Source organism: Gopherus evgoodei, chromosome 12 (genome assembly GCF_007399415.2).
Source record: "Gopherus evgoodei ecotype Sinaloan lineage chromosome 12, rGopEvg1_v1.p, whole genome shotgun sequence".
NCBI classification, from domain to species: Eukaryota; Metazoa; Chordata; order Testudines; family Testudinidae; genus Gopherus; species Gopherus evgoodei.
Genome location: NC_044333.1, coordinates 23,607,179 through 23,631,582, shown reverse-complemented (window position 1 = coordinate 23,631,582; position 24,404 = coordinate 23,607,179). Strand labels below are relative to the sequence as shown.

Genomic DNA, 24,404 nt, shown 5'->3' with positions numbered 1-24,404 from the left:
CGCCAACCACTGACCTAGGGGAATTAAAATACTTTCCCGATGGGCCAGTTTTTCTGTTATGTTTTTTTTGTTTTTTTTTCCCAATGCTAAAGAGACATCAATTTGAAATCTAGTAAATTAAAAAAAAAGTTAAAAGTAGTTTCAGATTCTATGCCACCTCACCATTCTCCAGCCAGTTTTGCGGTCTTAAAATCACTTTTTTCCTTTTTAAACATGTTTTTCTCTCCCCAGTTTCTTTGTGAAAGACCCCTCAAACAGAGGAAACAGTGAAAATGTAGTGATAAATATTTGTTCCTGCACTGATTGGTATCAAGTGCACCAGGTGAACAAATACATTTTCTTTTTCCAATGCTTTTAGTTGTAGTAACACAACAGACATCATGGCCTAACAATAGTAGATTAAAATAAAAAAGTCAGGCAAATGTGACTTTTAAATTTACTGTTTCCTGCTAAACAAGTACCTGAACCTATCCATAATGCTATTACTGTATGACCCTGAACTGTGTTCTCTGCAAGAGGAAATGTTTTTGTTCTTTTGTATTAATTTGTAGAGATAATGCCAAGTATGGAGGAATAGAATGGAGAGGTGAATATGAGGTCCCAGAGACAGGATGGGGCCATTTCATGGATAGGTTCTAGAACAAGGAGTTTTCTGGAATGAGGGGTGCTCTGCACCCCCTGGTTTGAAGTGATTTCCATTATATACAGGATTTACAGTTTGGTTCAATAGCTCTCAGCACAAGGGTTTCCAGGTGTCCACTTTTTGACCAGAACACCCAGTCGAAAAGGGACCCTGGCAGCTCCAGTCAGCACCACCAACCAGGCCGTTAAAAGTCCAATCAGTGGCACAGCGGGGACCCGGGGTTAAGGAAGCCTGCCTGCCTGCTCTATCTCTGCACAGCTCCCAGAAGCAGCCACCGTTCCCTGCGGCCCCTAGGCCAAGGAGGCTCCGCAGCTCCCATTGGTTGGGAACCGCAACCAATGGGAGCTGTGGGGGTAACGCCTGCTGGCAAAAGGGCAGAGCACGGAACCTCACTGGCCAACCATGCGCTGAGGGATGCAGGGTCCTGGCAGCTGCTTCTTGGGAGCCAAGGTAAGTGCTGCTGGGACCCCAAACCTCATCCTGCCCCAGCCCTGAGCCCCCTTCTGCACCCCAAACCCTAATTCTCTGGCCCCACCCCAGAGACCACACTCCCAGCTGGATCTCTCACCCCCCTCCACTTCAACCACCTGCCCCAGCCCAGAGCCTTCTTTTGCACCCTGAACCCCTTATTTCTGGACCCACCCGGAGCCTGCACCCTCAGCCCAGAGCCCATACCCCCTATCCCTGCACACCCCAACCCTCTGACCCAGCCCAGGCCCCTCTCCTGCATCCCTGGCCCCACATTCCTGGCCCCACTTCAGAACCTGCACCCCCAGCTGAAGCCCTCAACCCCCTTCCACACCCCAACCCCCTGCCCCAGACCGGTGAAAGTGAGGGAGGGTGAGAGTAAGCAACAAAGAGAGAGTGGATGGAGTAAGCGGGGGCAGGGCTTTGGGGAAGGGGCAGGGGGTGGGGCAGGGGTGTTCGGTTTTGTGCAATTAGAAAGTTGGCAACCGTACTCAGCACCCCAACTATAAAAATTGTTCCAGCAGCAGCCCTGGATATGTTAGAAAACCAGGATGACAAATTTTAATTTGATTCGGAGATAGACAACAAGCAAATGAAGGTGTTGAAAAACATGGTTTCATTTATCTGAATGATGACATAATCTTGATACAGCATTCTGCACTCTACATTGTTTGATTTCCTGCAAATTACAGAGGAGAAGGCTTTGCAGATTTTTAGCTAGTTTTTTATAAATATACACCTTTTCTGATTGGAAGGTTTTTTTTATACCTTAATATTTGAAAAAATAGACTTGATACATTCAAGATGGCATAATCTTGAACGCAGCCATTTTAAACAACCATTTAACTTTAGGAAACCTTTTAACCTCTTTTAAGGTGAACACATTTTTTAAAAAGAAATGTGATTTGGCTTTCTCAACTTGGTTTCTGGAATTGTAAGGGATCAGGTTGGGGAGGGGAAATTGCCGTAAAGAGTAAAAAGTGGGGAGGGATTCCAACTTATGCTTGTGATAGAGGATGGGTGCCTATTTGTGAATATTCCCATCCATGTTGTGACGAAGTGGGACTGTTCTTAATGTTTCCTCTGAATACTGTGTGAGTGCCTCAGTTTCTGGCTGACACTCTGTCTCCTGGCAACTAATGGCCTGGGCCCTTCCCCCCTGCAAGGGGTGCTAAAGGTGTGGGAGAACAGAGAGATCATGTGACCTCCTGGCCTGGGAAAGAGACAAAGGCCAGAAAAGAGGGGCTGGAGTCCTCACTAGCTTTGTGGGGAGCAGTTCCAGAGCATCGCCCAAGGACGCTGTGGGACATGCCTTTTTCTTCCCTTTTTTTTTTTTTTTTAGCCTCTGTCAGTTGTCCAAATTCCTGTGCTTGGTGCTGCTGACCACCCAGTTTACTCCCTTTCTAAGTTAGGTTAACTTGTAGCTATGTCTGTTCTGTGTTAGAGTTGTAGTATTTCCTCAGTCAATTGTTATATACTCTGAAACCTGAAATGCTCTAAATTCCACAGCATGCCAGTGTGCACAAAACAGGAATTTGGACTCCGTTGTGCATCAGAGTGCACAACAACAATTCAATGGTGAGATGTTGCAAGCTGCAATTGGGTGTAACAGAAACAGCTGGCCTACAAGTTCATCTTGGTGCTAGGGTGGCAGACTGTAGAGCACAGAAGGTCAGCCAGTGGCTGATTATACTAAAACTGGGACAAAACACCAGCTTCAGTATAATCTGCCAAGCCACAAAGCCATTCCCCACCCCCACCCCCAAACACACACATGCAAAACCAGGACATCTGGTTACCCTGGCCTCTTTATTTGTACTCCCTCATCAATGATAATGATTAGCATCCTAGGCTGTGGGAGTTTAAAGGACACCCCTGTTTTTGATTACTGCTGGAAGACATTTTGTTTCCAAAATCAGAGCTCAGATGAAATTTCTCTGCCTTTTGTACTCTTATTAAAGTTATCTGTTTTTCTGTTGACTGTAAATCTTATTAGAAAATGTGCTACAGCTTAAGAGATGGTTTTAAATGGTGAAATATTAATAAACAAGTGAGGTCTTCCTAGACTTAATGTGCAGTGGATCTAGATTCTGCTGATCAAAGATTCAGATTCAATTATGCTATATAATTCCAGTGTAGAAGCATTTTTAAGCAGTGAGGGCTCATGTATAGATAATGAACAACATAATTTCCAAATCTTCAATATAATATCCCAGCATATTTCTTATAGGCAGCTGTCTTATTCTGGCAAAAATTCAATGTTGATTTATGGAAAAGGTGGTCATTATTTCATAACACATCCCCTGAGGAAATCCTGATAATGGAAAACAGTGTAGATCGTATTGTCATCTTATAAACTATGATTTTAACCTGCTCTATCAGCAGTAACCTCTTTTTATCTCAGTAAAAATCTAAAGGCCAAATCTTGTTAGTGTTTCTTAAAAAAGTAATCCCATTAAAAACACTGGGTCCAATTCATCAGTGTAATACAGCCCTATATGCTGACTCCAGTGATGAAAAGTGGCCATAAACCTGGCAGATTCAGACCTTAGAAATTCTCTACTTATAGGTGAAGTCCTTATGTATTGTACATCTGGAGCAGGAGCTCTGCACAATCCTGCTTGCAGTTCCCTGCACAGGTGGCATGTAGGGGTCCTGGGCAGAGACAAGAGAGTCTAGCTACTGCACATGGCTATTCCCAGCCGCTGCAATGGTCCTTTGGTGTCACAGCCAGCCAGTTAGGGCATACCCAAGGCTACTCTAACCTGTCCCATGGGGTAAGCTGGCTCTGGACAGTCCCAGAATAGAAGAGGCATAAAGCCACCTTTGCTTTACCCCAAGACCCTGCACTGAGTGTCTCACAGGCTTAGCTGAGACTCAGTCCCAATGGCTTCAATGGGACTACTTATGTGAGTTTGGCAAACAGGATTTGGTCTTAAATATGGCATTTTTTGTTAACTACTTTATTTAGAAAGTAGACAGCCACTTCACTATACCAAACTAACTTTTATAAAATGTGGCCACTTGTTAATGTAGTTTAGCCAAGTAAATCATATCAGATGCAAATATTTCATTAATAATCTAAAATAAACAAATTTATAGCAATATTTAATTTTATTTATAAATTATACAAAAATATTTAAATCTAAATTTGTGTGATAAGCAGTGATGCAAATTCAATAACTATGCACAGCAGTTATACAGTTGAGGTGCTGGCATGAATGACTTACATTGCATAAACTGGAATTTATAGAACCAGACATTATAGATGAAGTAGCAATATTTGTCTAGTGGCCATATCCAGATCACACAATATTCTCAACTGCTTTTGGCAGTTTAATTTTAAATTTCTCAAGCCTTAGACCTTCCAGCACTTCTGGTAGATTATCCCAGTCTCATAGATATCACTGTCTTAAAGTTTTTCCTGTTATTTAACCTATTTTTCCTTTTTCAATTTTTATCACATTAACTCCTTGATTAAAAAAGAATCCTTTTCCAATTTGGTGTCTCTTATCAATCCCTCCTTCCTCACATAACCCAAACAGAACTTGCATCAGGTCAAGCTGTCAGCAGGGGCTCATTCAGTGTTTCCCAAAGGAGAACTAACAACATACTAAAGGGACACCATCACATAATATAGCCCCAAGTTTTAGGTTTTGTGAAAGAAAAGAGCTACCAAAAACTTTGTTTGGATTTAAACATTCTCCTGCAGTGTCTGCATCCCAGATATACAAGCATTGTATTAGGATATGTGTAAGGGACTGAGGCATAGACAGTCTTGCCTAGTGGTCAAGGATGGTAGGAGGAGTTGGAGGAATTGCTACAGCCAGGTTCAGTAAGGAGGAGTCAGGGTCAGGCTGGAAATCAGAGGTAGTACGAGGCTAATATCAGGAGGCCAGAATCAGACTGGAATCAGAGATCAGGAGATGAGTTGATGTCTGGAATCACAGCAAGCCCAAAGTCTGCGTGGTTGCCCACACAACTTTCTGGTGCACAGTCCAGGGTCAAATAGAGTGCTTGGCCATCAGAGGGCCATATGGTACTGTCACTCTGGATTACTTGTGCTACTCCTTGTGGTGCTTGCTCCCCTGAGTATTGTTTTGGATGGCCTCTCAGTGGCACTGTGCGCATGTCAGCTGAATCTGGGCCCCAGGTCTGTAGTACTGGGTTCTAGTCCACATATCCTTACAGGATGAGAGGCACAATGTGAGATTGATTAGTCTGTTTTCAGTGTCCAAACTTATTTACAATAAATATAACAAGTTAAGTAGTCATACTTTTGTGGAAGGATTTCATTTTAAGTTTAAAAAAAAACAACCTTCCTGTGCAATTCCAGTTTCTCATTTCTGGACGGTGTTAAGGTTCCATATGCAAGGCCTGTCAGGTAAGGGAGATGGTTAAAATGCTCAGTTGATTTTAACACATAAATTGTGCTCTGTCTTGGCTCTGTTCTGTTGCTCATTGAATCTTTTGGATCATTCATTAGGGAACTGCACACTCCTCTGCTCAGTTGTCTCCTTTATAATGTAGCTACTGAATTACCAGTTTCATATGCTGCAGATATGGGCCATTGCTATCCAGTCTACTCAGTTTATCCCTCTTTACTTTGTGCACCTGGCAAGATCAGAGCCTGAGGTGTTATGAATGTTCTGTAACTTACTAAACATAGCCACCACAACTGGAGATCATCAGGAATTTTTTGATGAAACTTTCTTTCATCAGAAAATGCTAGCTCATGCAACCAAAACATTTTGCAGGAAAGGTTCATTTTCAATTAATTTCTCCTTTCAAAGTATTTATTGCAAAAAAAATTAGAAATTAAAAATTGTCAACTTTCCAATTTGGCATTTTTTAAATGAAAATTTCTGGTTTTGTTCGAAACAATTTTATTTAAAAAATTAAGTTAATTTATAATATTTTGAAAGTGAAAGTTGAAACAATGTTTTGAAATTATTGAAACATAATGTTTCAATTGACCAGAACCTTTTTTTTTTTTTTTTAATTTTGATTCTTGAAAATTTTGGCAATTTTTGACATTTCATCCTAATTCATAATTGGAAAAAAATTTGAAATATTGAAAATTATCACAGTTTTCCACTCAGCTCTAGCCCCAACCTATTAATCAGGATTGTGTATATACATTGTGTTGCCCAGTATGTTTAATAAGTTAACGAAGAGATCTTCAACCTTAGGTTATGATGTTGTCAGATCTTGTAAGCTAAATAGGGTCATTCCAGATCTGTTACTGGATAGCAGAGCTCTGAAGAACACATGGCCTTTTTAATATATGGCACCCACCCCCTAGTGATTAATTACATATGCCTTTTAGGCAGGACTGGTGCTACTGTTTTTAGCGCCCTAGGCACACGGCCATTTCACTGCCCCACGCGCTGGTCCGCTCTGGTGGAGCTGCCGCAGGCATTCCTGCAGAGAGGGTCCGCTGGTCCGCAGCTCCGGTGGGTGCTGCCGCAGCCGTGCCTGCGGGAGGTCCACCGGAGCTGCAGGAGCAGCGGACCGTCCGCAGGAATGCCTGCGGCAGCTCCACTGGAGCCGCGGGACCAGGGGACCCTCTGCAGGCACGACTGCGGCAGGTCCATTGGAGCCGCCTGCCGCCCCCTGCTGGCAAAATGCCGCCCCCCCAATAATCCTGGCGCCCTAGGCGATTGCCTAGGCCGCCTAAATGGAAGCACCGGCCCTGCTTTTAGGGGACACAGTGTGGCAGAGTGAGTTCAGAAAATATTGCCAAATTCCTAGCTGCAGAGAACCTCCCCAAGTCATGGAGTCTGTACTAATATTTGTGTTGTGTTTACTGCTCATGTCCCAGTTCCACATTGTGTAAAGAATGAGCTGCTTCTTGCTGATTTCAAGATCAGCGGTGGAAATAACCCAGGCTCCCTTGTTAACTATTTCATAACTGATCATTTTAGCAGAAACATGCCTACATCACAATCTCAAACTGCCTCCTATGCCTTCATAGGTGCCAACAGATCCAGCTGTCTCTGTTCATCTGCCCCCAGCCAACTTCTAGAATGTGGTAATGCATTTTCAATACAAAACCGTGCAGCACATTGAAAATTATACATTTGGGGGCAGTATACAATTACATCAAATGAAACATCACAACAATAGAGTATAGATTGGGGCTCTTCAGTATGATCATGGCTCAGGAATGTGGAATCAGTGTCAGCAGTTTTTCCCAATTTCAATTATTGCCTAGCAGACTGATGAGGAATATTAGATCAGTTCCTGGCAAAAAAAAAAAAAAAAAAAAAAAAAGGAGGGTATAGGAAAGACTGTACAACTGGCTTTCTCTCTTTTTTAACATCAGATCATTAACCCACCCGTCCTCTTCATCTTACATGCCAGGTCTTGTTTTTTCCTGCTACATCCTTTTCTACTCCATTGGTGTGCAAGTTACATTACTTTTGCACATGCGCTGAATGCCAAATCATTGCAAGTTACAGTACTTTTGTGAGTCAAACCAGATGTATAACTAACACCTCCATTTCATCACCACTTAATTTGTCTCAAAGGCTTCCATGTGATTTTCATATAATTACAGTTGAGCCTTTGCCTACACTACAAAGGCTTTGTGGTATAGCTTTGCCAGTGTAGCTATACTGGCATACACCCCTAGTGTAGTTGTACCTTATGTTGAGTGCCAACAGAAGGAGTTTTTCTCTCAGCACAGTTATACCACCTCTCTAAATGATAGTAGCTAGGGTGACTGAAGCACTCTTCTGTTGGCATAGCTGTGTCTACACCAGGGGTCTTGCTGGTGTAGCTAGGTGGTGTATGTTTTTTTCCACATCTCTGACTGATGTAGCTATGCCCACAAAACTTTGTAGGTTAGTCCTAGCCTAGGTCTGAGTTTGGTCAGATGTGTTCAGCTATATTACAGGACATCTTTCCATGCTTTGTAATCTAAGCTTAAGCTTAATGGCCAGCTATGAATTTTGTAGTGTTAAGTCTATCTGTGCTTATATTTTCATTAATTTAGTTATTTTGCATTTAATAAGAGGTTTTCCTAATGTCTACTAAGTCCAATCATTAGATGTTATGCATAAAAACTCTTCACTGTGTTTTTCTTCAGCACACCTTTGGGAGACTGTTTCATTATCATGCATGGGAATAGATTCCCTCAGGCAAATTCATCACTGATGAAAGCCCACTGAATTCAGTGCTGTCACACCAGAAACAGACTTGGCAGGCAAAGGGTGATATAACTTCTAGAATCATATTGTTACATTTAAATATTAAATGCAATACAAGATATAGTTAATAATAGGCAAGACACCACCTTCACAGGCTTCTGTGAGAACCCACCAGCAACAGATTGAGAAATATCCATTTGAATATCAAAGACACTCAGCAGAGTGAGAAGTATTTACCTCATAAACTTTCACAAAGGTGTAATGTGCAGGAGTGCTGGTAAGATACGGAACATTCCCTAGTTTTGTGATCTGTTTTAATTTAGCTGGAAATAATTTAGTACACATACACCTAGAATAGCTTTCATATTCACTTAGGCACTCAGTACAGTGATAGGTATAAGAATAGACATGGAACAGAATCTGTTTTCAAGATTTACTACATTTTTATTCTGAATCTGAAATTTTTATTTGGGAAAAATATTGTGAAATATCTTAAAATAAATCTGTCTTTTTTTTGTATTGTGTGAGCTAACCAAATCCAGTCTAATAGCTTTTAAACTTGCAGTATGAAAGAAGCTGTTTGGGAAATTATAGGAATGCCCATTACACTCTCCTAATTTTTGACGATACTGTAATTGAAGAGAGGGGTGTATGTATGTGTTTTGTTTTATTTTATTATTTTGCTTCTGGTTTGGACCAATTATACTGCAGCAGGTTTTGACCACAAGTACATTTTACAGCCAAATTGTAAACTATCTTAAATATTACACAAATGTAACTAACTTAACTCTGCTCCTTTGCTCAGTGCTGATTTGTGCCCACCCTCTAAAAGGCTCCTTAGGCAAGTTAAGCAAACGTAACCAGCCGATAGAGCTAATGATACCAGCATAAACACTATGGGCCTGATTCTCCTTTCATTTATGCCAATTTTATACTGAAGTCACTCCACTGAGCTCAATGGATTTGCTCCTAATTTACAGTAATGTGAGAGAAGAATCAGACCAGGACGTATACAATTTATACATAGAAAATTAAGGCTGTTGATAAGGTATATTTGTAACACATCCTCTCCCCCAGATTGAATATTTTAAACTGAAAATGCAAGCTATCAAATAACGCACCCCCCAAAAAAAAGTAAAAAAAAATAGGGCTCCAAATCACATACAACTGAACCAATGTGTAAGCACTAACTAAGAATAGCTCACATTACACTTTGTAAATGTGTCATTGCTCCATTTATTTTCTCAACAACCATACCTACATTTTACAAGATATTAAAGATGTGTGTGTTTATATAATATACAACACAGTTTAATCTAACTCAGGGCAGTACATGGATTCAGGCAATGTTATCATCATCAGTGCTGTGCTGTATTTTAGATGCCACATCTTGGATTGGAGAATGATACAAAACTTCTTTTTGGATACCTAGGGTTCAGCTCTGGCATAATTCCAAGACTCCTTGATATGATATTTTACTTGTTCAGCAGATAATTTATATATCGAAGCCATGCTGAATCTTCTGATCTAGCTGTGTAGTAAAATCGCTTGAGAATTCAGCACTTACATTCTTTTCCTTTCAGAAAACTGCAAAATATATTTTGAACTATACTTCAACTTTGGTCAAGTAAGGACTGATATGCCACATGATTAATCCAAAGTAACTCATTCTGAAATGAAGCATTTTAAAGTTTAAAATTGTAATCACTTTCATTATATAGTTAATTTGTATTATTTTCCTTTTAGGACTTTTAACGAGATGTACTTTACCTTCACGTTTAAAACTATATAATAGCATAACAATATTTATAGGAGTCATACTTTACTGTCATAAAATTAAATACATATTTGCCCACATACCCTGTTTTCCTCCCTCCCCAACGTGCACGGGTGAATGAGCTGTCAGTAAGATCTTTCCATTGTTATTCAAGTAAGTCAGATATAACAAACAATTCCTTCACTAAGCCCCCTTTTACTGTATGCTTACAACAGCAAATGACTGCTCACGTGTAGACCTACTATTCTGCCCAGACTCAGCCTGCATTAAAAGACTAACATAATCGTATTGTGAGAAAGCATTAAGAGAACTATAATCCAATGGTCTTCCTGAGAGACTTTTTATATAATGAAAATCTGTGAAGAGTAAATATGTGGACCAGAAGCATCGAAAACATTTAAACATTTCTGTATATATGATCATTCCTTGGCATAATTTTTTTTAAAAGGCTATAATCAATCTTTCAGGTTCAGGGGCGGCTCTAGGCCCCAGCATGCCAAGCGCGTGCTTGGGGGGGCATGCCAAGGGAGGTGCTCTGCAGATCGCCAGGAGGGCGGCAGGCGGCCCCGGTGGACCTCCCGCAGGCATGCTTTCACAGAGAGATATTAACAGGCTCCATCCCTCCTGGGTCCACTGGAGCCGCCTGCCGCCCTCCCGGCGACCGGCAGAGCGCCCCCCCTCGGCATGCCGCCCTGCTTGGGGCGGCGAAATGTCTAGAGCCGCCCCTGTTCAGGTTACAAATATGTTTTATTTTTAAATCCAAAAGCTCCTTTGACATCATGCAATTTGTTCAGTATTGTTACTTTGAATAATTTCATTCATATTAGAAAATATTTTTACATAGTTCTGTATATTGAATGCTGAGACTTTAATCCTACCTCATATTCATGATGCCATGAGGTTCACATTGTGCTGTTAGTTTAGAACATGAGCATTACCAATTTAGTTACAGTCTGATGTTCAAGTAGTTTATGAACTAAAGCCCAGATCCTGCAGACTTATACATATGCTTAACTTTATGCATGGGGAACGATCCCAGAATTAAACTTGTCAAGTTTAACAATTGCAACATTTCACAGAAACAGGTTAGCTGCCACTGTTGTAATGAGAGCCACAGGACCACATTTTGTGGTCCTTCAGTTGAGCAAAACTTCTATGGCAGTCAATAGGACCTTTGCTTGACTCAAGACCACGGAATCTGGGTCCCAGACATTAGAGATGGAAAAGATGTATTATATAATTTAAGCGCAGACTCTAATGATATTTAGGCTCCTTACTTCATTTGAAATCAATGAAACTAGAGTGGGCAAAGTATTCGTAAATAATATACTGCAGGAGACAATGCTGTAGCGATGAGGTTAGGGACTACGGCCAAGATCCACAAAGGTATTTAGGCTCCTAATTTTGGAGCTTAAATACCTTTGTGGATCTGAGCACTAGTCCTTAATCCCATCAGTGCAGCATTGTCTTCTGCAGTACAGTATATTCTAGTACTTTGTCTACTCTAGTTTTATATGTTCTAAACAATGGGATTTCTGTCACAAATGGTACATTAAAATTAGAATTTAAGATTAATATCTGTAGTCAGAAGGTACTTGTTTTTTCTTTAATAGGAATGTAAAATTCTGGTGTTTGTATCTGAGATTTTGGTATATCAGTCAGATGATTTACAGTGAAATAGAATCATCTGGTTTATTGAGCTAATTGTCAATAGACATATTTGAAAGTTTTTTTTTAAATTTAATTACTGCTGCAAGTGAACCAGATAGTTAACAGAACATACTTTATTTGAAATGGAAGAAATAATAGTGACAGTAACAAGTTTTACTGCAAGTATAGAAAATGTCATTCCACCATACACAGGATGGAATGATGCAAGTTAATTCAACTATAAGATTTTAATATTTCATAGACTCATACTAAAATGGATATGCAATATTGATGACAAGTATTTTGAAATAAAGCCTGATAGTTTGAAAAAAATGCACATTGCTTAATTTCTTTCTGAATACACAGAGTAACATTTGTGGTGCCTGGTTAGCATCATAGTCAAAATATTTTTATTTTTGTCACACACCGAACATGTACAATATTATAAAGCTTGATTTTAATAATCTTTATTTACAAAAATATTCTTCCCAATCCCTTCAAACTACAATTATAAAGTTCATTCTTAGAGTGAAAATCTGTAAACTGAACAGAAATTTCAGAAAAAAAAGGATTAATTTGTTTCACAATAAACCAAATTTCATTGTTTAATTCAGCTTTTATTTTTTTAAAGGTATTAGATGGATAAATAAATTGTAATTGCTAGTTAATGTCTTTCAGGTTGCTCATTGGGATGTTTTAACATTCTCCCCACATTCTTATTTGTAAAGTTTCGATTTATAATAAGATTCTAACATGATACAAAAAGCTTTCTAATAGCAGTAAGAACCAAAGTATAAAACATTTACTTGGGCGAGGAATTGCTCTTGCTCCCATTTAAGTCTAATGCAAAATTTCAGATTATTTGATGCAACTAGGATCTGCTCCTCGATGCAGACTTGCACAAAGGGTTTTTGTTTATTACCATTTGGATTTTATGCATGTAAGTTTCCCTGAACTATGTCACATTGCACATACAGTTGTACTGGGTATTTTTAGGAGATTAATGGTAGGGTATTAGCCAATTAGGTGGTGCCAATCCTGCTGTCAGGCTTCTATTTATCTTTTAATATCACATACCTTAATGGAAGCTCAGTTGATAATACTGATGTTATTGAGACAAGTTAATGATGTGTAAATCTGCAGTTTGTGCTGAGATAGAAAAGTTTAAGTTTTTGGAGTGATACAGGGTCCAGTCCTGCAAAGGCTTATTTGTGGGAATAATCATGCTGAAGTAAGAGGAGCTACTTACATGAATAAGGGCTACTCACATAAAGATTTGAGTAACGGAGTCTGTGTGTCTTGTATACACTACAGATTTACAACTTATTAACCTGAGGCTCATTTTTGAAAATGTCAAATTGTTTACTGTTAAAACACTTATACAACTAACTGAAGACAGACAGTATACACAGTTCAGGACTTTGAGACAATTAATTTTGTGGATATTATCATTTATTATCCACCAGATACCAAAACTGCATTCCTTGGACACCCAAAACTCTTACCAAAGTTAAATGAGCGCAATAGGAGTAAGAGGTGTGCAAGGAAAACAGGATAAGGTCCTAGCTCTTATTCAGTTTCTTGTAAACTGAATGATGGGAGAGTGCAAATAGTGAACATGAATATCTAGTGATTGGTGGTGGCAATCCAAATCTATAGTATTAAGGTTTTCCAGCAAACTTTTTTTTCCCCTGTATTTTTAGAAAGGTGTCTAGCCCTTATGGTTGTGAAAGAGACCTTCACTTGTAAGTCAACACATAGCAGTTTCAGCAAGTCTCCATCTAGACAAATTGGAACAGTGGCACCAAAAATACAAACTTTCTCTCTCTTCTCAAAATAATCTTTGTGACCATTAAGCAATCAGATTAATAACCACATACAAAATTACCCCAGTAAAATGAGTGAAGTGTATTGGTTAAAAATATACAGCCTTGCTGTGAATCCTCACAACACACAAAAACTTAGCCTAGGCTGGACCCATATGCAGAATTCACATTAGCATCTATGAAAATTCCACATGCTGAGCAAGGGCAATATATGGCCTTAAATTCAGACTGTTGTAGCATGGATTAGTGTTTCCACTTAGTGTTAACTGACCACTTCAACATGAATGGTCCCTTGAAATATGTGTTAAACATTCTGTTCCACCTTATATTTAGCTGTGACAGTCCGAGGATATTTCCCAGACTTGAAGAGCTCTGGGTCAGCTTCTCTTTCTCACCAATAGAAGTTGGTCCAATAAAAGATATTAACTCACTTGCCTTGTCATGGCTACACACTGTATAGGTTCAAATGTGACATACAAGAGCTTTTATTTGCTCTCCAAAATTCTAACTTTACTAGTCTTCAGTTTTAAAGGATAAACTCTGGGCGTGGGGCACTAGGACAAAACTGGAGGAGCCAGCCAGAAACTCCAGTCAGTAAGGACAGAAGCAACCAAAGCAGGGATTTTTGGTCATTTGGAGAACTTTCTACAGTTTTGACTATGCTTCCTCTCTCCTGTGTTGATTGGCTATTTGCTCCAATCTTCCTGCTCCCCCTCCTCCCTCAGTCTCTTCACATCAGCTTCACTCCACACCTGTCCCATTCCCTGCCCTGTCCCTTCACTCTGTTCCTATTTAGCTTATCCCCTCTAAGTACCCACCTCCCAGGACCAGCGCTAGTGTTTTTAGCGCCCTAGGCGCACGGCCATTTCGCGGCCCCGCACGCTGGTCCCGTGGCTCCGGTGGACCTGCCGCAGTCGTGCCTGCAGAGGGTCCGCTGATCTGTGGCTCTGGTGGAGCTGCCGCAGGCATTCCTGTAGAGAGGGTCCGCTGGTCCTGCGGCTCCAGTGGAGCTGCCGCAGGCGTGCCTGTGGGAGGTCCACCGGAGCGGCGGGAGCAGTGAACCGTCCGCAGGCACGACTGCGGCAGGTCTACCGGAGCAGCCTGCCACTCCCCCCCGGCAAAATGCTGCTCCCCAATAATCCTGGCGCCCTAGGTGATTGCCTAGGCCACCTAAATGGAAGCGCCGGCCCTGCCTCCTCCCCGGAAAAAACGTGACTTCTGCTTCCATCACATACTTAATTCTGCATGTGTGTCAGAGCATCTTCCTCCAATCTTGTCTGTTTAGACTGTAAGCTCTTCAGGGCAGGAACTGGCTACTGCTCTGTGTTTGTATGGTACCACATATAATGGGGGTTCACTCTTGGTTGCCTTTATGCACAACTGTAATAAACATGACTAATAATAATATTTTAAAATATGTTTGCCTTCTTTTGAATTACAAAATTGTTTTATTAAGAAAGCTGACATGATTTTGTTTAAACACACATACACATTACTGCATATGCACAGTAACTTCTTGTCAACAAATTTCATGGTGAATTTTAGTAATGTGTCCTTTATGCTTAATTCAGAGGCATCTCTAATTTATCACTTTACATTTTAAACCCTATAAAGCAGTGCCTTGTCTTTATATTTGCCTGAACAGTACAATCTATGTCTGTGGCATTGTATAGTTACTCAAGAATCTGTGTGTATAGAAGCAAGTCTACTTTAAACAGAACAGCTGTACATAATTTGTATATTTAAAAAATGGATACATGCAAGAGATCACAGAAATTCTCTTCAAAGTCAGTGTTGTGTCAGTGCTCAGAGTTTTATTGGGGGAGGGAAAAGAGTTTAAACTGTCTACATGTAAACAATCAAACAAAAAGAAAAAAAATGTCAAAGTTAGGCTTTATTTGCTCTCACAAAACTGCACAGACATCCAATCAAAGATACCGACTGTAGGCCCAGTTCTGCATTTCTAATCATTTCAATTGGCCTAATCAGGCAAATAAAAGAGACAAGATTGACCCCTGCAGTTCTGGTTTCCTCGGATTCCTGCAGATATGTATATAGATCTCATTAACAGTAAGAGGTCAACATGAGATTAGACCTCTCTTTGTGCTGCAGAAATAGAGGCAGACAAGCTAGAGCATCAGTTTTCACTTTACATTATTTTGTTAGTTTGCCACAACCTGTTCTAAAAATTGCTACTTCTAATTTTGGATAAATGTAGAATATTTAATTTTGCAGCTGATGTGAAGTTCAACCACTTGCATGGAAAGATTTTGGACAAGTAGCAAGAATTAGTGTTTCTGATGGGGAAAATAAAAAAAGAGATATGTAAAAGGGAGGGATGGAGCCTGTTAATATCCCTCTGCGAAAGCTGTTCTACAGAAGATATTCTCCATCTTTTTTGAAGATTTGGATTTCCTTTAGTGATTATTAATGTGTGCTGTGCCAAAAAGTGCAATTAGGATCTGTATAAATAGTGCATTTGGTATCAAACATTGATAGCGCACTCTTCTAGGTTTAGACTCCAAGGATTAAGAAAATAGTCATTGTTTACATCTTCCTACTGGGATTTTCCATTTTTTCTTCTGGGCAGAATGTCCCGTGTTTGAGAGGAAAACACACACACATCTATTAGCTTTGCCACAGCCATCCACCTTGTCCACCCCCAAATCCTGTGGAATTCTCAACTACTTTGTAAACATGGACCAGCAACGAACATCAGAGCCTACTGAACAATAATTTCAGGCTACTGAGAATAGTCATCTATTAATAGCAGACAAATCCCTGCTATAGCCTGTAGTGATAATACCCGGATACTTTGCACACAGTTAACTATTACAAAACCAGCCAAAAGTCATCCTATATTGTAGACTGTATCTTTCCCCCCCTTTAGAGCTTTCAAACCAACCAACCAAAACCACATACATCCAGATGCTGGAAGCAGGATCAGATTGTATGCTATCTAAAGATTTGTTTGTATATGCAAGATGTTGTCAGCTCTTCCAAGTGACCCGTCTTGAAACGAACCATACTGCATGAATACTTGTGAGGGAGTGGCTCTGTCTTGCAGGAACACTTAGCCAGCCTATGAGAGTTTTACCACACACACCGCCAAGACAACAGCAATAATGAGCACCGCGGAGAAAATGATCCCAGCTAGAACTTTGCTGATATCGCAAAAGGATTTGTTTTCCTCCACGGAGATCATGCCAATGGAGGAGGCGCCCACGCTAATGGTGGTTTTGAGTTCATCCCCAGGGTCCTGTTTAGCCTCTACTGTCCACTGGGGGACATTCACCTTCATCTCCATCTCGTACATCATCTCTCCTACTTGGTTGATCTCGTTCTCCAGGTCTTTCAAATCCACTACATCTATGTTGTGTTCAGCCTCGTATTTCATGTTCTGGACGCTCATTGCCCTGGCGGCCACCCCAGAGGTTCCCCCGCTCATGCCCGTCTGGATCAGGTGCTTTTTGGGCACGTTAAGGGGGAACTCCTGGCCCAGCTCCAGAGCTCTCCTCATGTCAATCTCCAGGATTTCCATGCAAGTGGAGAAGATCACCCAGAGCCTCTCGAATTCAGCCTTGTCCTCCTTACTCACCGTCTTGTCCTTCAGGACCGCGGTGAGTTTGTTCCTGTTGGCCACCGCCAGCTCCTGGGCTTTCTGCCGAGCCTTCTTCAGCTCCTCCCGCAGGTTCTGCGAGTCCGAGGTGCCCCCGATGGTCAGCACCATGTGCCGATAGCAAGCAGTCACCCTGCTGAGCGCATCGAGCAGCGCTTTGCATTCCTCTTTCACCATGGCTCAGGCGGGCTGCAGACTTCAGCAGGGGGCTGGGCTGTTAGCGGGGTGTCCCTGCTGGTCTACCTCCCGCGGCTCAGTCCAGATTACCCTCTTTCGGACCAGGGAGCTGCCAGCGCCAGATGTCACCAACACGCATGGTAATCGCGGAGCTCGGATCCTGCATGCAAATACCTCGATCGAGTCCCTTCCGACCGCTCACACGGCTCCAAATCCTCCTAAGGTCCATGTAAGCGGGTGAGGAGTTTGGGGAGCGAGTAGCATCGCTTTGCGCATAGCATTCAGCATCCGAGGAAGGGTTGCCCCAGTCCCTGCTCCAGACACACCGAGATGGAGAACAGCTGCTGTCTCCTGCAGGAGGCTCCAGTACAGGGAAATCAGAGACACGTTGTTTTTAAATGCACCAATCCGAGTTGCCGGGAAGCAATGAATACCAGAGCTAAAAAAAGGCAGCCTTTAATTAAAGCCCGAGTGTTGCCTCCAGGTGACCTGGGGCAGGTCTGCAGCGCCAGGAAGCTCGCCTGTCCAATAGCGCCTCGGCTACTGACATTAAATACTGCACAGCTGGAGCACCTGGAGGAGTCACGTGGTTCCGAGCAGGAAATAGCTCCGCGGCTTCTCTTTCCAGCGCTGTGCTGCTCGGCGTGCCTAGGCTCCACCTTCGCAGGCTGCTGATTGAGTGGACGCTGCCTCAGTCGCGGGAGAAGCCGGGGCTCATTGGCTTGGCGTAGCTGGGCTGCTGTGGTGCACTGCCCGCCTTGGATCCTGGTAGGGCTTGGTTGAAATACACAGCAGTTAGGGGGGAACCCGACGGCTAGTGGTTCTCTGTGTTTGGGGAGGAAGTGAGACAATGTTACCTTTGTAAGTAAGTACATATTGTGGTATCTGTTGACTCCGGATTCTCTAAGTGAGGCTGTGGGGACTTATACTCCCTCAAGGGAGGAAAAGAATGACTTTGGGGACTGCTGGCGAAGTGGGGCCCCTTCTCCTGGCCTTGTCAGCCCTGACCCAGACGTTTCCTGTGGCAGAGGGTAGCATTTTCGGAGGCTGTAGCTGTCCGTGCTGTGCCCCAGCTCATCATTAATAGTAGGGGAGTGACTGAAAACAGGGTTTGCCGCTGTCACATGGTTTTCATTTTAAATTCTCTTCCTACCAAGGCCTGTGAACTCAAGCTTCGAAAACCACCTTCCATCCTCCTCTTCTACCCCAGCGTAAGAGATGGGATGGAGGGGGTGTGGGAAGCATGTTTTCTTCCAGATCTGTGTCCTGGCAGTGCTCTTGCTTCTCTGTGGGAGTTAAGTTACAGCGTAATGCGGGTGTGTGGGGCTTGTACACAGAGCTTCTGTTGGCTTCCTTTTTATACGCTTCAAGGGAGACACCGTTGCAAAGAGAGCGTGTGTTTTTAGAGTGAACGTGTTTCAGAAGGGAAGTATGCAAATGTTTTTCCACCCTCAACACAGTGCAGGACTCTGGATGGGATTGTTCACCTTCTGAAAGGTTGAAACAGCAACTCCGTTGTCGATATCAGATCCAAAAGATAGGTTTCTGTCCAAACATGTGACTTATTAGCCCTGAGGAAGTCTCCATTCTGATTGTCCCATGGGATGGGGAAAGAGCTCCAAAGATATTTTTTAATTAATTGGGGGGGATTACATTATGTTGGGATTAAACTGCATGCAATATAAACATGGGGTTAAGGGCCTTTGATTTAAACACAGGGTTATTGTGTGTTTTTTTTTTCTTTTTTGTGGTTCCACCTGTATTAGATGCTGAAGTTAATAGAGTTGTTACTGATTATTTCTCAGACAGTACAAACTTTTTTCTCCCCATGAGTAAATACTGTTTCTGTCAGGCTAGGAGAACTGATACTTTTCTGCAGCTTTAATCACAATACTATCTTAAACTATTGTTTTGAATAGTGCAAAATTGAATTTAGCATGTTAGCATATGTACAAAAGCTGAATCAGACTCCTTGGTTAGTAGTATCAACACATTTTGCTTCCTTCCAAAGCTTATGATACAGTACATAAAGTAAAAGGTTGTGTTTATCTGTTTTGAGATCACTTAAGTGAGTATGAACTGTTTAGGAAGTTTTGTAGCAAGTGTAGCTGTTGACCCAAGAGGATTTACTTGTACCTGGCCTTTTTATAATTATACATGCAAATTAGCAGTAAGTTAATGTGACAAACTTGAACGCTTGTTATAAATTAGTAAAATGTGAATTGAATGCTTTGCAAATATATTGTAGAAATGCTAATGTAATAGTTAATGGTGAGTAGTGAATATTTCATGCTGTGCTGACTATATTATAATTTAAATTTTTTCTGGGAGCTATATACTTAAATGGTAATAGTGAGTACTGACCGCTACACTGTAATTTGTGCTATTTTGCAACATACTAGTACATATTTATGGAAGAGGAGTGCCAGAAAACTTAATTGCCACAGTCTCCACACCTCATTCACCCCTGGTTCAAGGAACAGCCAGAGAGAGGGCTTGCTGAATTAAATGACTTGAAATAGATACATTCTCAGATCCCCATAAAGAATGAAAAAAGAGCAAATGTAAATGCAACATATGCCATCATAGGTGAACAAACAAATACCGTATGTTGTAAGTGGTACCTAGCTTCAGAAACTTTCTTGAAATTTGTCATGGAAGCCCCAAGATCAATTAAGTAGCTGTCTACCAGTTTGAAGGCAATATTAATCTAGGGAGATTGAGCCAAAGGGTGTGGGATCTTGCATGGGAATGCAATGACACTAGGTGAACTTGAACTACATGTAAGCAAAGATTTGTAATTGCATAATGAACCTAGTCAGGTGGAAAAAGGATAAGTCCTAGCTCTGGATCTGAAGTCTTATGTGACTTGATGGTGATAAGCTTATGATTATCCAAATTATGCATCTGTTTATACTTTGAAAGGGTTACATGCAAAAGTCTGATGCATTTCAGTAATAAGTTACTACTTATTTCAGTGCATTGGACCTTTACATTAGAAAACTTTCCTGAAACTAGTTGGGAGACTAACTGGTTGAAGGAATGTATTTGTCAAGAGGAAACATAATGTTTCAGGAGCTTCTGATTAATTATTTACACCTAGAGGCAGCAATAGATAATACCTGTAGTCAGAGAGTTCTTGACAACAAATCTTTACATTTATTATTACATGGAAGAATAAGAACATTGTTCTTCTCTGGAATAGCTCCTTAAGTTGATGACTGTGTTTTCCAATACCAAATCCCAGACAGTACCTTTACTGCAGATTCAGCCACAGCTTTGTTAAAGGAATTGTCAAATGACAAGTAGAAGATCCAAAGACCAAGACTGATACTCTTTTTAGGGTAGAGTACTCTTGCAAATGGGTTTGGAAAATGTAGCTCTTGCAAGACATTATAGAGAATTACTTGCTAAATCCCATACCCTTTTAGTTTGTCAATGGGCTCCCCTGTCCTAAGATAATTTAGTTGAATCATTGAAAACCCTTGTTAATTCTGTGTTTATATGACATAAATTAACAAACTTTGGCTCAGCTTCACTAACATTTGAAGTAAACTCAAAAGTTAAGTACCATCTAAGAAAGTTCTGCCTATAGTTTGTGACAATATAAGGGTTGTGTTCATGTCTTCCCCCTCTTCTCCCTCACCTTGAGGAGGAATTGTGTGTGTGTGTGTGTGTGTTCATCTAGATATAGAGAATTGAGAGAGCCTGAAAACTTTGAAAATCAAAAAGCCTCAGCCATTATTCAGGCCTGTGCTAATATTAAACCAGTTTCCTTCAAATAACAAACAAAAACATACTTTGATTAGTTCACCATCTGTCTCCGCTGTACCTACTGTGCAAGTGTTTTGAAGAGTGGCTTGAAAATGTGGCCATAGTGAAAATGTTCTTGATTTTGATTATCACAAAGCAAAGTAGCAGCCAAGTCTGATGCTGGTGTGTCTGTAGCTACTGCAGTGAGAAGTGTACAGGTTATTTATTCTGGTACACTGTATTATGTAACTTTTAAAAGGCCAGTGTTGGCAGAAATGTCACTAAACATTTTAATAAGTAAAAATTAACTATGGTGAAACTGTTTCTTAGTACAAAAGGTGGTAGAAACACTGGTATTGAAGTGCAGAACTGCTCTGATAAGTGACTCTAAAAAGTTGTCATAGGACTCCGTGATTACCATGTCTTAGTGAACTCAAATGAAAACTTTTAAAAACTTTTGCCTTTAATGAGAGAGAGAGAAAACCTTTCCAAGTTCCTGGTTTTAAAAAAACTGCACAGGCTGTCAGTCCATTCCACCCTTTTCTTCCATGCTACATTTTATGTACTGAATTCCAGACAGACACATTCAAATCTGTTGATCTCCACATGGTATAATAAATATTTCAATGTACTAACTCACTCTTTTCCTTTACTATTTTCTTTTCTTTAAAATCAAATACTAAAACATCACTTAATAGCTAAGGACTCCAACCCACAAAAAGTTGCATCTGAGGAAGTGGGTATTCACCCACGAAAGCTCATGCTCCAAAATGTCTGTTAGTCTATAAGGTGCCACAGGATTCTTTGCTGCTTGAACCCACAAAAACTAGACTAAAGGGAGGAAGGAGGTAATGAGGGGAAGGAAATTCAGAATTGTGGCTCTGAGAGCAACTGTCACTTGGTCATATTGCAAGTATTTAACCCCCTGTGCAGCTGTATAATACTATTCAAGCCCAAGGGGACTGAGTTACAATTGTGGAAACTGTTAACTGTTAATGTGCTAAGATATTCAAAATTTAAATTCTCAGCCACGATGTTGTTGGGTGTCATGCAGAGAGGATAAATTCTATTCTAAAGTCCAAGGTATGTTGTGGCCTTTGTACCCCTTTATTAAGGCATATATTTGCTATCTTAATTACAGAAGTGTTTTAACTAGCTTTTATTTTTGAATGTGGATTTGTTCTTCTGTATCATTTCATTTTATTGGTGCTCTAGTTCACACTGAACCATGCTCAGTATTCTGCTTGTCCTATGGCTGCTGCAACTAAGCGGTTTAGAGCTAGATATTTGATGTGTAATCTCATGTGCTTGGAACAGAAGTAAGATCACCACACTGAACTCTCTTCCTGCAACCATCTGTCAAATCAAAATTATTTTAAATCACTCTAGTCTGTCTTGGATTTGTATTTATGTTCTTTTTAGGTCCAGGCAGTGGATTACAAACAGCACATTTATCTAAGCAATCTATATTCATAAATTAAATTCAGTATTTTGCCCAGGAGTTGAGATATGATGGTTAGAGATGGTGTGGTTTCTCATGCGCACCTCTCATGTTTTTCCGATTAGCTTATCACATGGTTAAACGGACAACTAAAGCTTTTTCACTCTTCCCTTCCAGATGGAAAGAAATCTTAGAATTATGTTCCATGGATATATGGCAGAAAGAAAGTTCAACTTTCTTTGGTCATTTTTCTGAAAAAACAACTAGGTAAAAACTTTGACTGGCTTAAGGACGGTTCTTGTCCCCATCTTTTTTCTCTTTTCCCAGTCTTTTTGTGGTATAGGAAACATAAACCCTGCATTCTAGCTTCTTGACTTAACATATTAATGCTCTCAGAACTTTTCTTTAGCTTGTGAAATATCATTTAGCAGTAGCATATGACTAACCAGTTCAACTATTGATGAATAAGAATAGTTCCTGGCAAGCCAAATGTTAAAATAGAGTATGTTGGGAAATACATGATCTCAGAACATAGACACAAATTGGTTTCCTGCTGAGATCCATGTAACTTTTTTAGTTTGACTCTTTAGACAAACTGTCTTTATATGAACTAAAATCAGGATAACTTTTTTTAATGTTGCTGCTGCTGGGATAAACTTAAATCTGACTCTATGGATTGAGCTATATATGTGAATCTCTTCTCCTGTCCATGCAAAACCTCACATGATCAGTCTTGGCAAACATTACTCCCATGAGTAACTTCAGCTTTAAAGAGGATCAGACATATCAATTATTTACATGAGTAAGACGTCTCGGGATCAGAGAAGAAGGTTCTAGCCCAGGTAGGATCATTATAGTTTATCTTGATTATAAATAATGCACCAAAAACTACATTTAAATGAACATTAAGGATGCAAGTCAAGCACTACAAATTTAGGAAATACCTGAATTAAGATTGCATATGTAACCTTAATTCATCCCCCTCCTGTATATGCATTGTTATAATTTCTAATTACATGATCTCATGCCTTTCTCTCCCCCCTCCCACCCCCCCAGGAGCCCAGCCTCATTCAGTGCACAGGATGGATAGTGCTCTGGGAGTGCACTAGGTGGCATTTGAGTCAGGTGTCTTCCTTTTTCTTTGCCTCCTGGGTGCCAGCAGGGGGAGCCTTGAGAGCACAGGAGAGAAGGTCTCTCTGCTCTGTTCCAGGGCCCTGGCCTGTAGTAATGGGAGAAGCAATTGCAGGGAAAATCCTGGTGAGCTGTTGAAGCATGCTCAGTGCAGGCAAAGGCTTCAGAGAATGTAGCTGCCTAACTCTAATAATTCTCTAAGTATGTATGAACTGAGACTGGCCATGTTATGAGCCTTTGGGCAGTTTTCTTCTGGGATCAGCAAAAGGCCCATCCCTGATGCTAGAGCTGACAGACTTCCCGTTCTTCACCAGTTTAAGTCTGTGGTCTGAACCATGGAGCTGCTAGAGCTTTTCCATGAAACAGCTGTAGGACATCTAAAAAAAAAACTTCCCTAATCTAATTTTTGGGAACAGCTGAACTATCTTAGCTGAAGCTTTTTGAAGAAGTTCAGCCCAAGGCAGATATCCAGCATGAAGAAAATCAGCCTGAATGGTTATCCTTTGACAAAGTTAAAAGCAACTGAAACTTGGCATTGCAAGACCCTGTTATCAGGCAGCCTTAGCTATAGGCTGCATTACTAACTCTGCCTAGAATAGGGGGAGTTCTCAATCTGGTATAAGATCATAAGGCTACATCTGATGCATAGTGTAGCTGCCTCTTAACCTCCAGTTACACTGTTTTGGAAACTCGCATCTTGCTGTCACATGCACTTCCTGGACCCTAGGGAGCCTCAAAGGAAAGAGGCATTGTCCTTCGGCCAGC

General features: G+C 40.9%; 2 protein-coding genes across 8 annotated transcripts in view; one reads left to right on the top strand and one right to left on the bottom strand.

Annotated features, from left to right (window-relative positions):
- Positions 1-24,404, top strand: part of ANKRD27 (ankyrin repeat domain 27) — a 99,253-nt gene that overhangs the window by 5,995 nt on the left and 68,854 nt on the right. For 2 of the 7 annotated variants that reach the window (XM_030581124.1, XM_030581131.1), the window contains exon 1: positions 18,090-18,179. The exons of 1 other annotated variant lie outside the window; for it this stretch is intronic. The gene's annotated coding sequence lies outside the window, so the exon portion shown is untranslated. 4 more of the 7 variants (XM_030581127.1, XM_030581126.1, XM_030581125.1 and 1 more) reach the window with 4 other exon arrangements.
- Positions 14,709-17,922, bottom strand: RGS9BP (regulator of G protein signaling 9 binding protein). The gene has a single exon (XM_030581133.1). It carries the CDS (start codon positions 17,312-17,314, stop codon positions 16,601-16,603), a length of 714 nt encoding a protein of 237 aa, XP_030436993.1. The 5' UTR covers positions 17,315-17,922; the 3' UTR covers positions 14,709-16,600.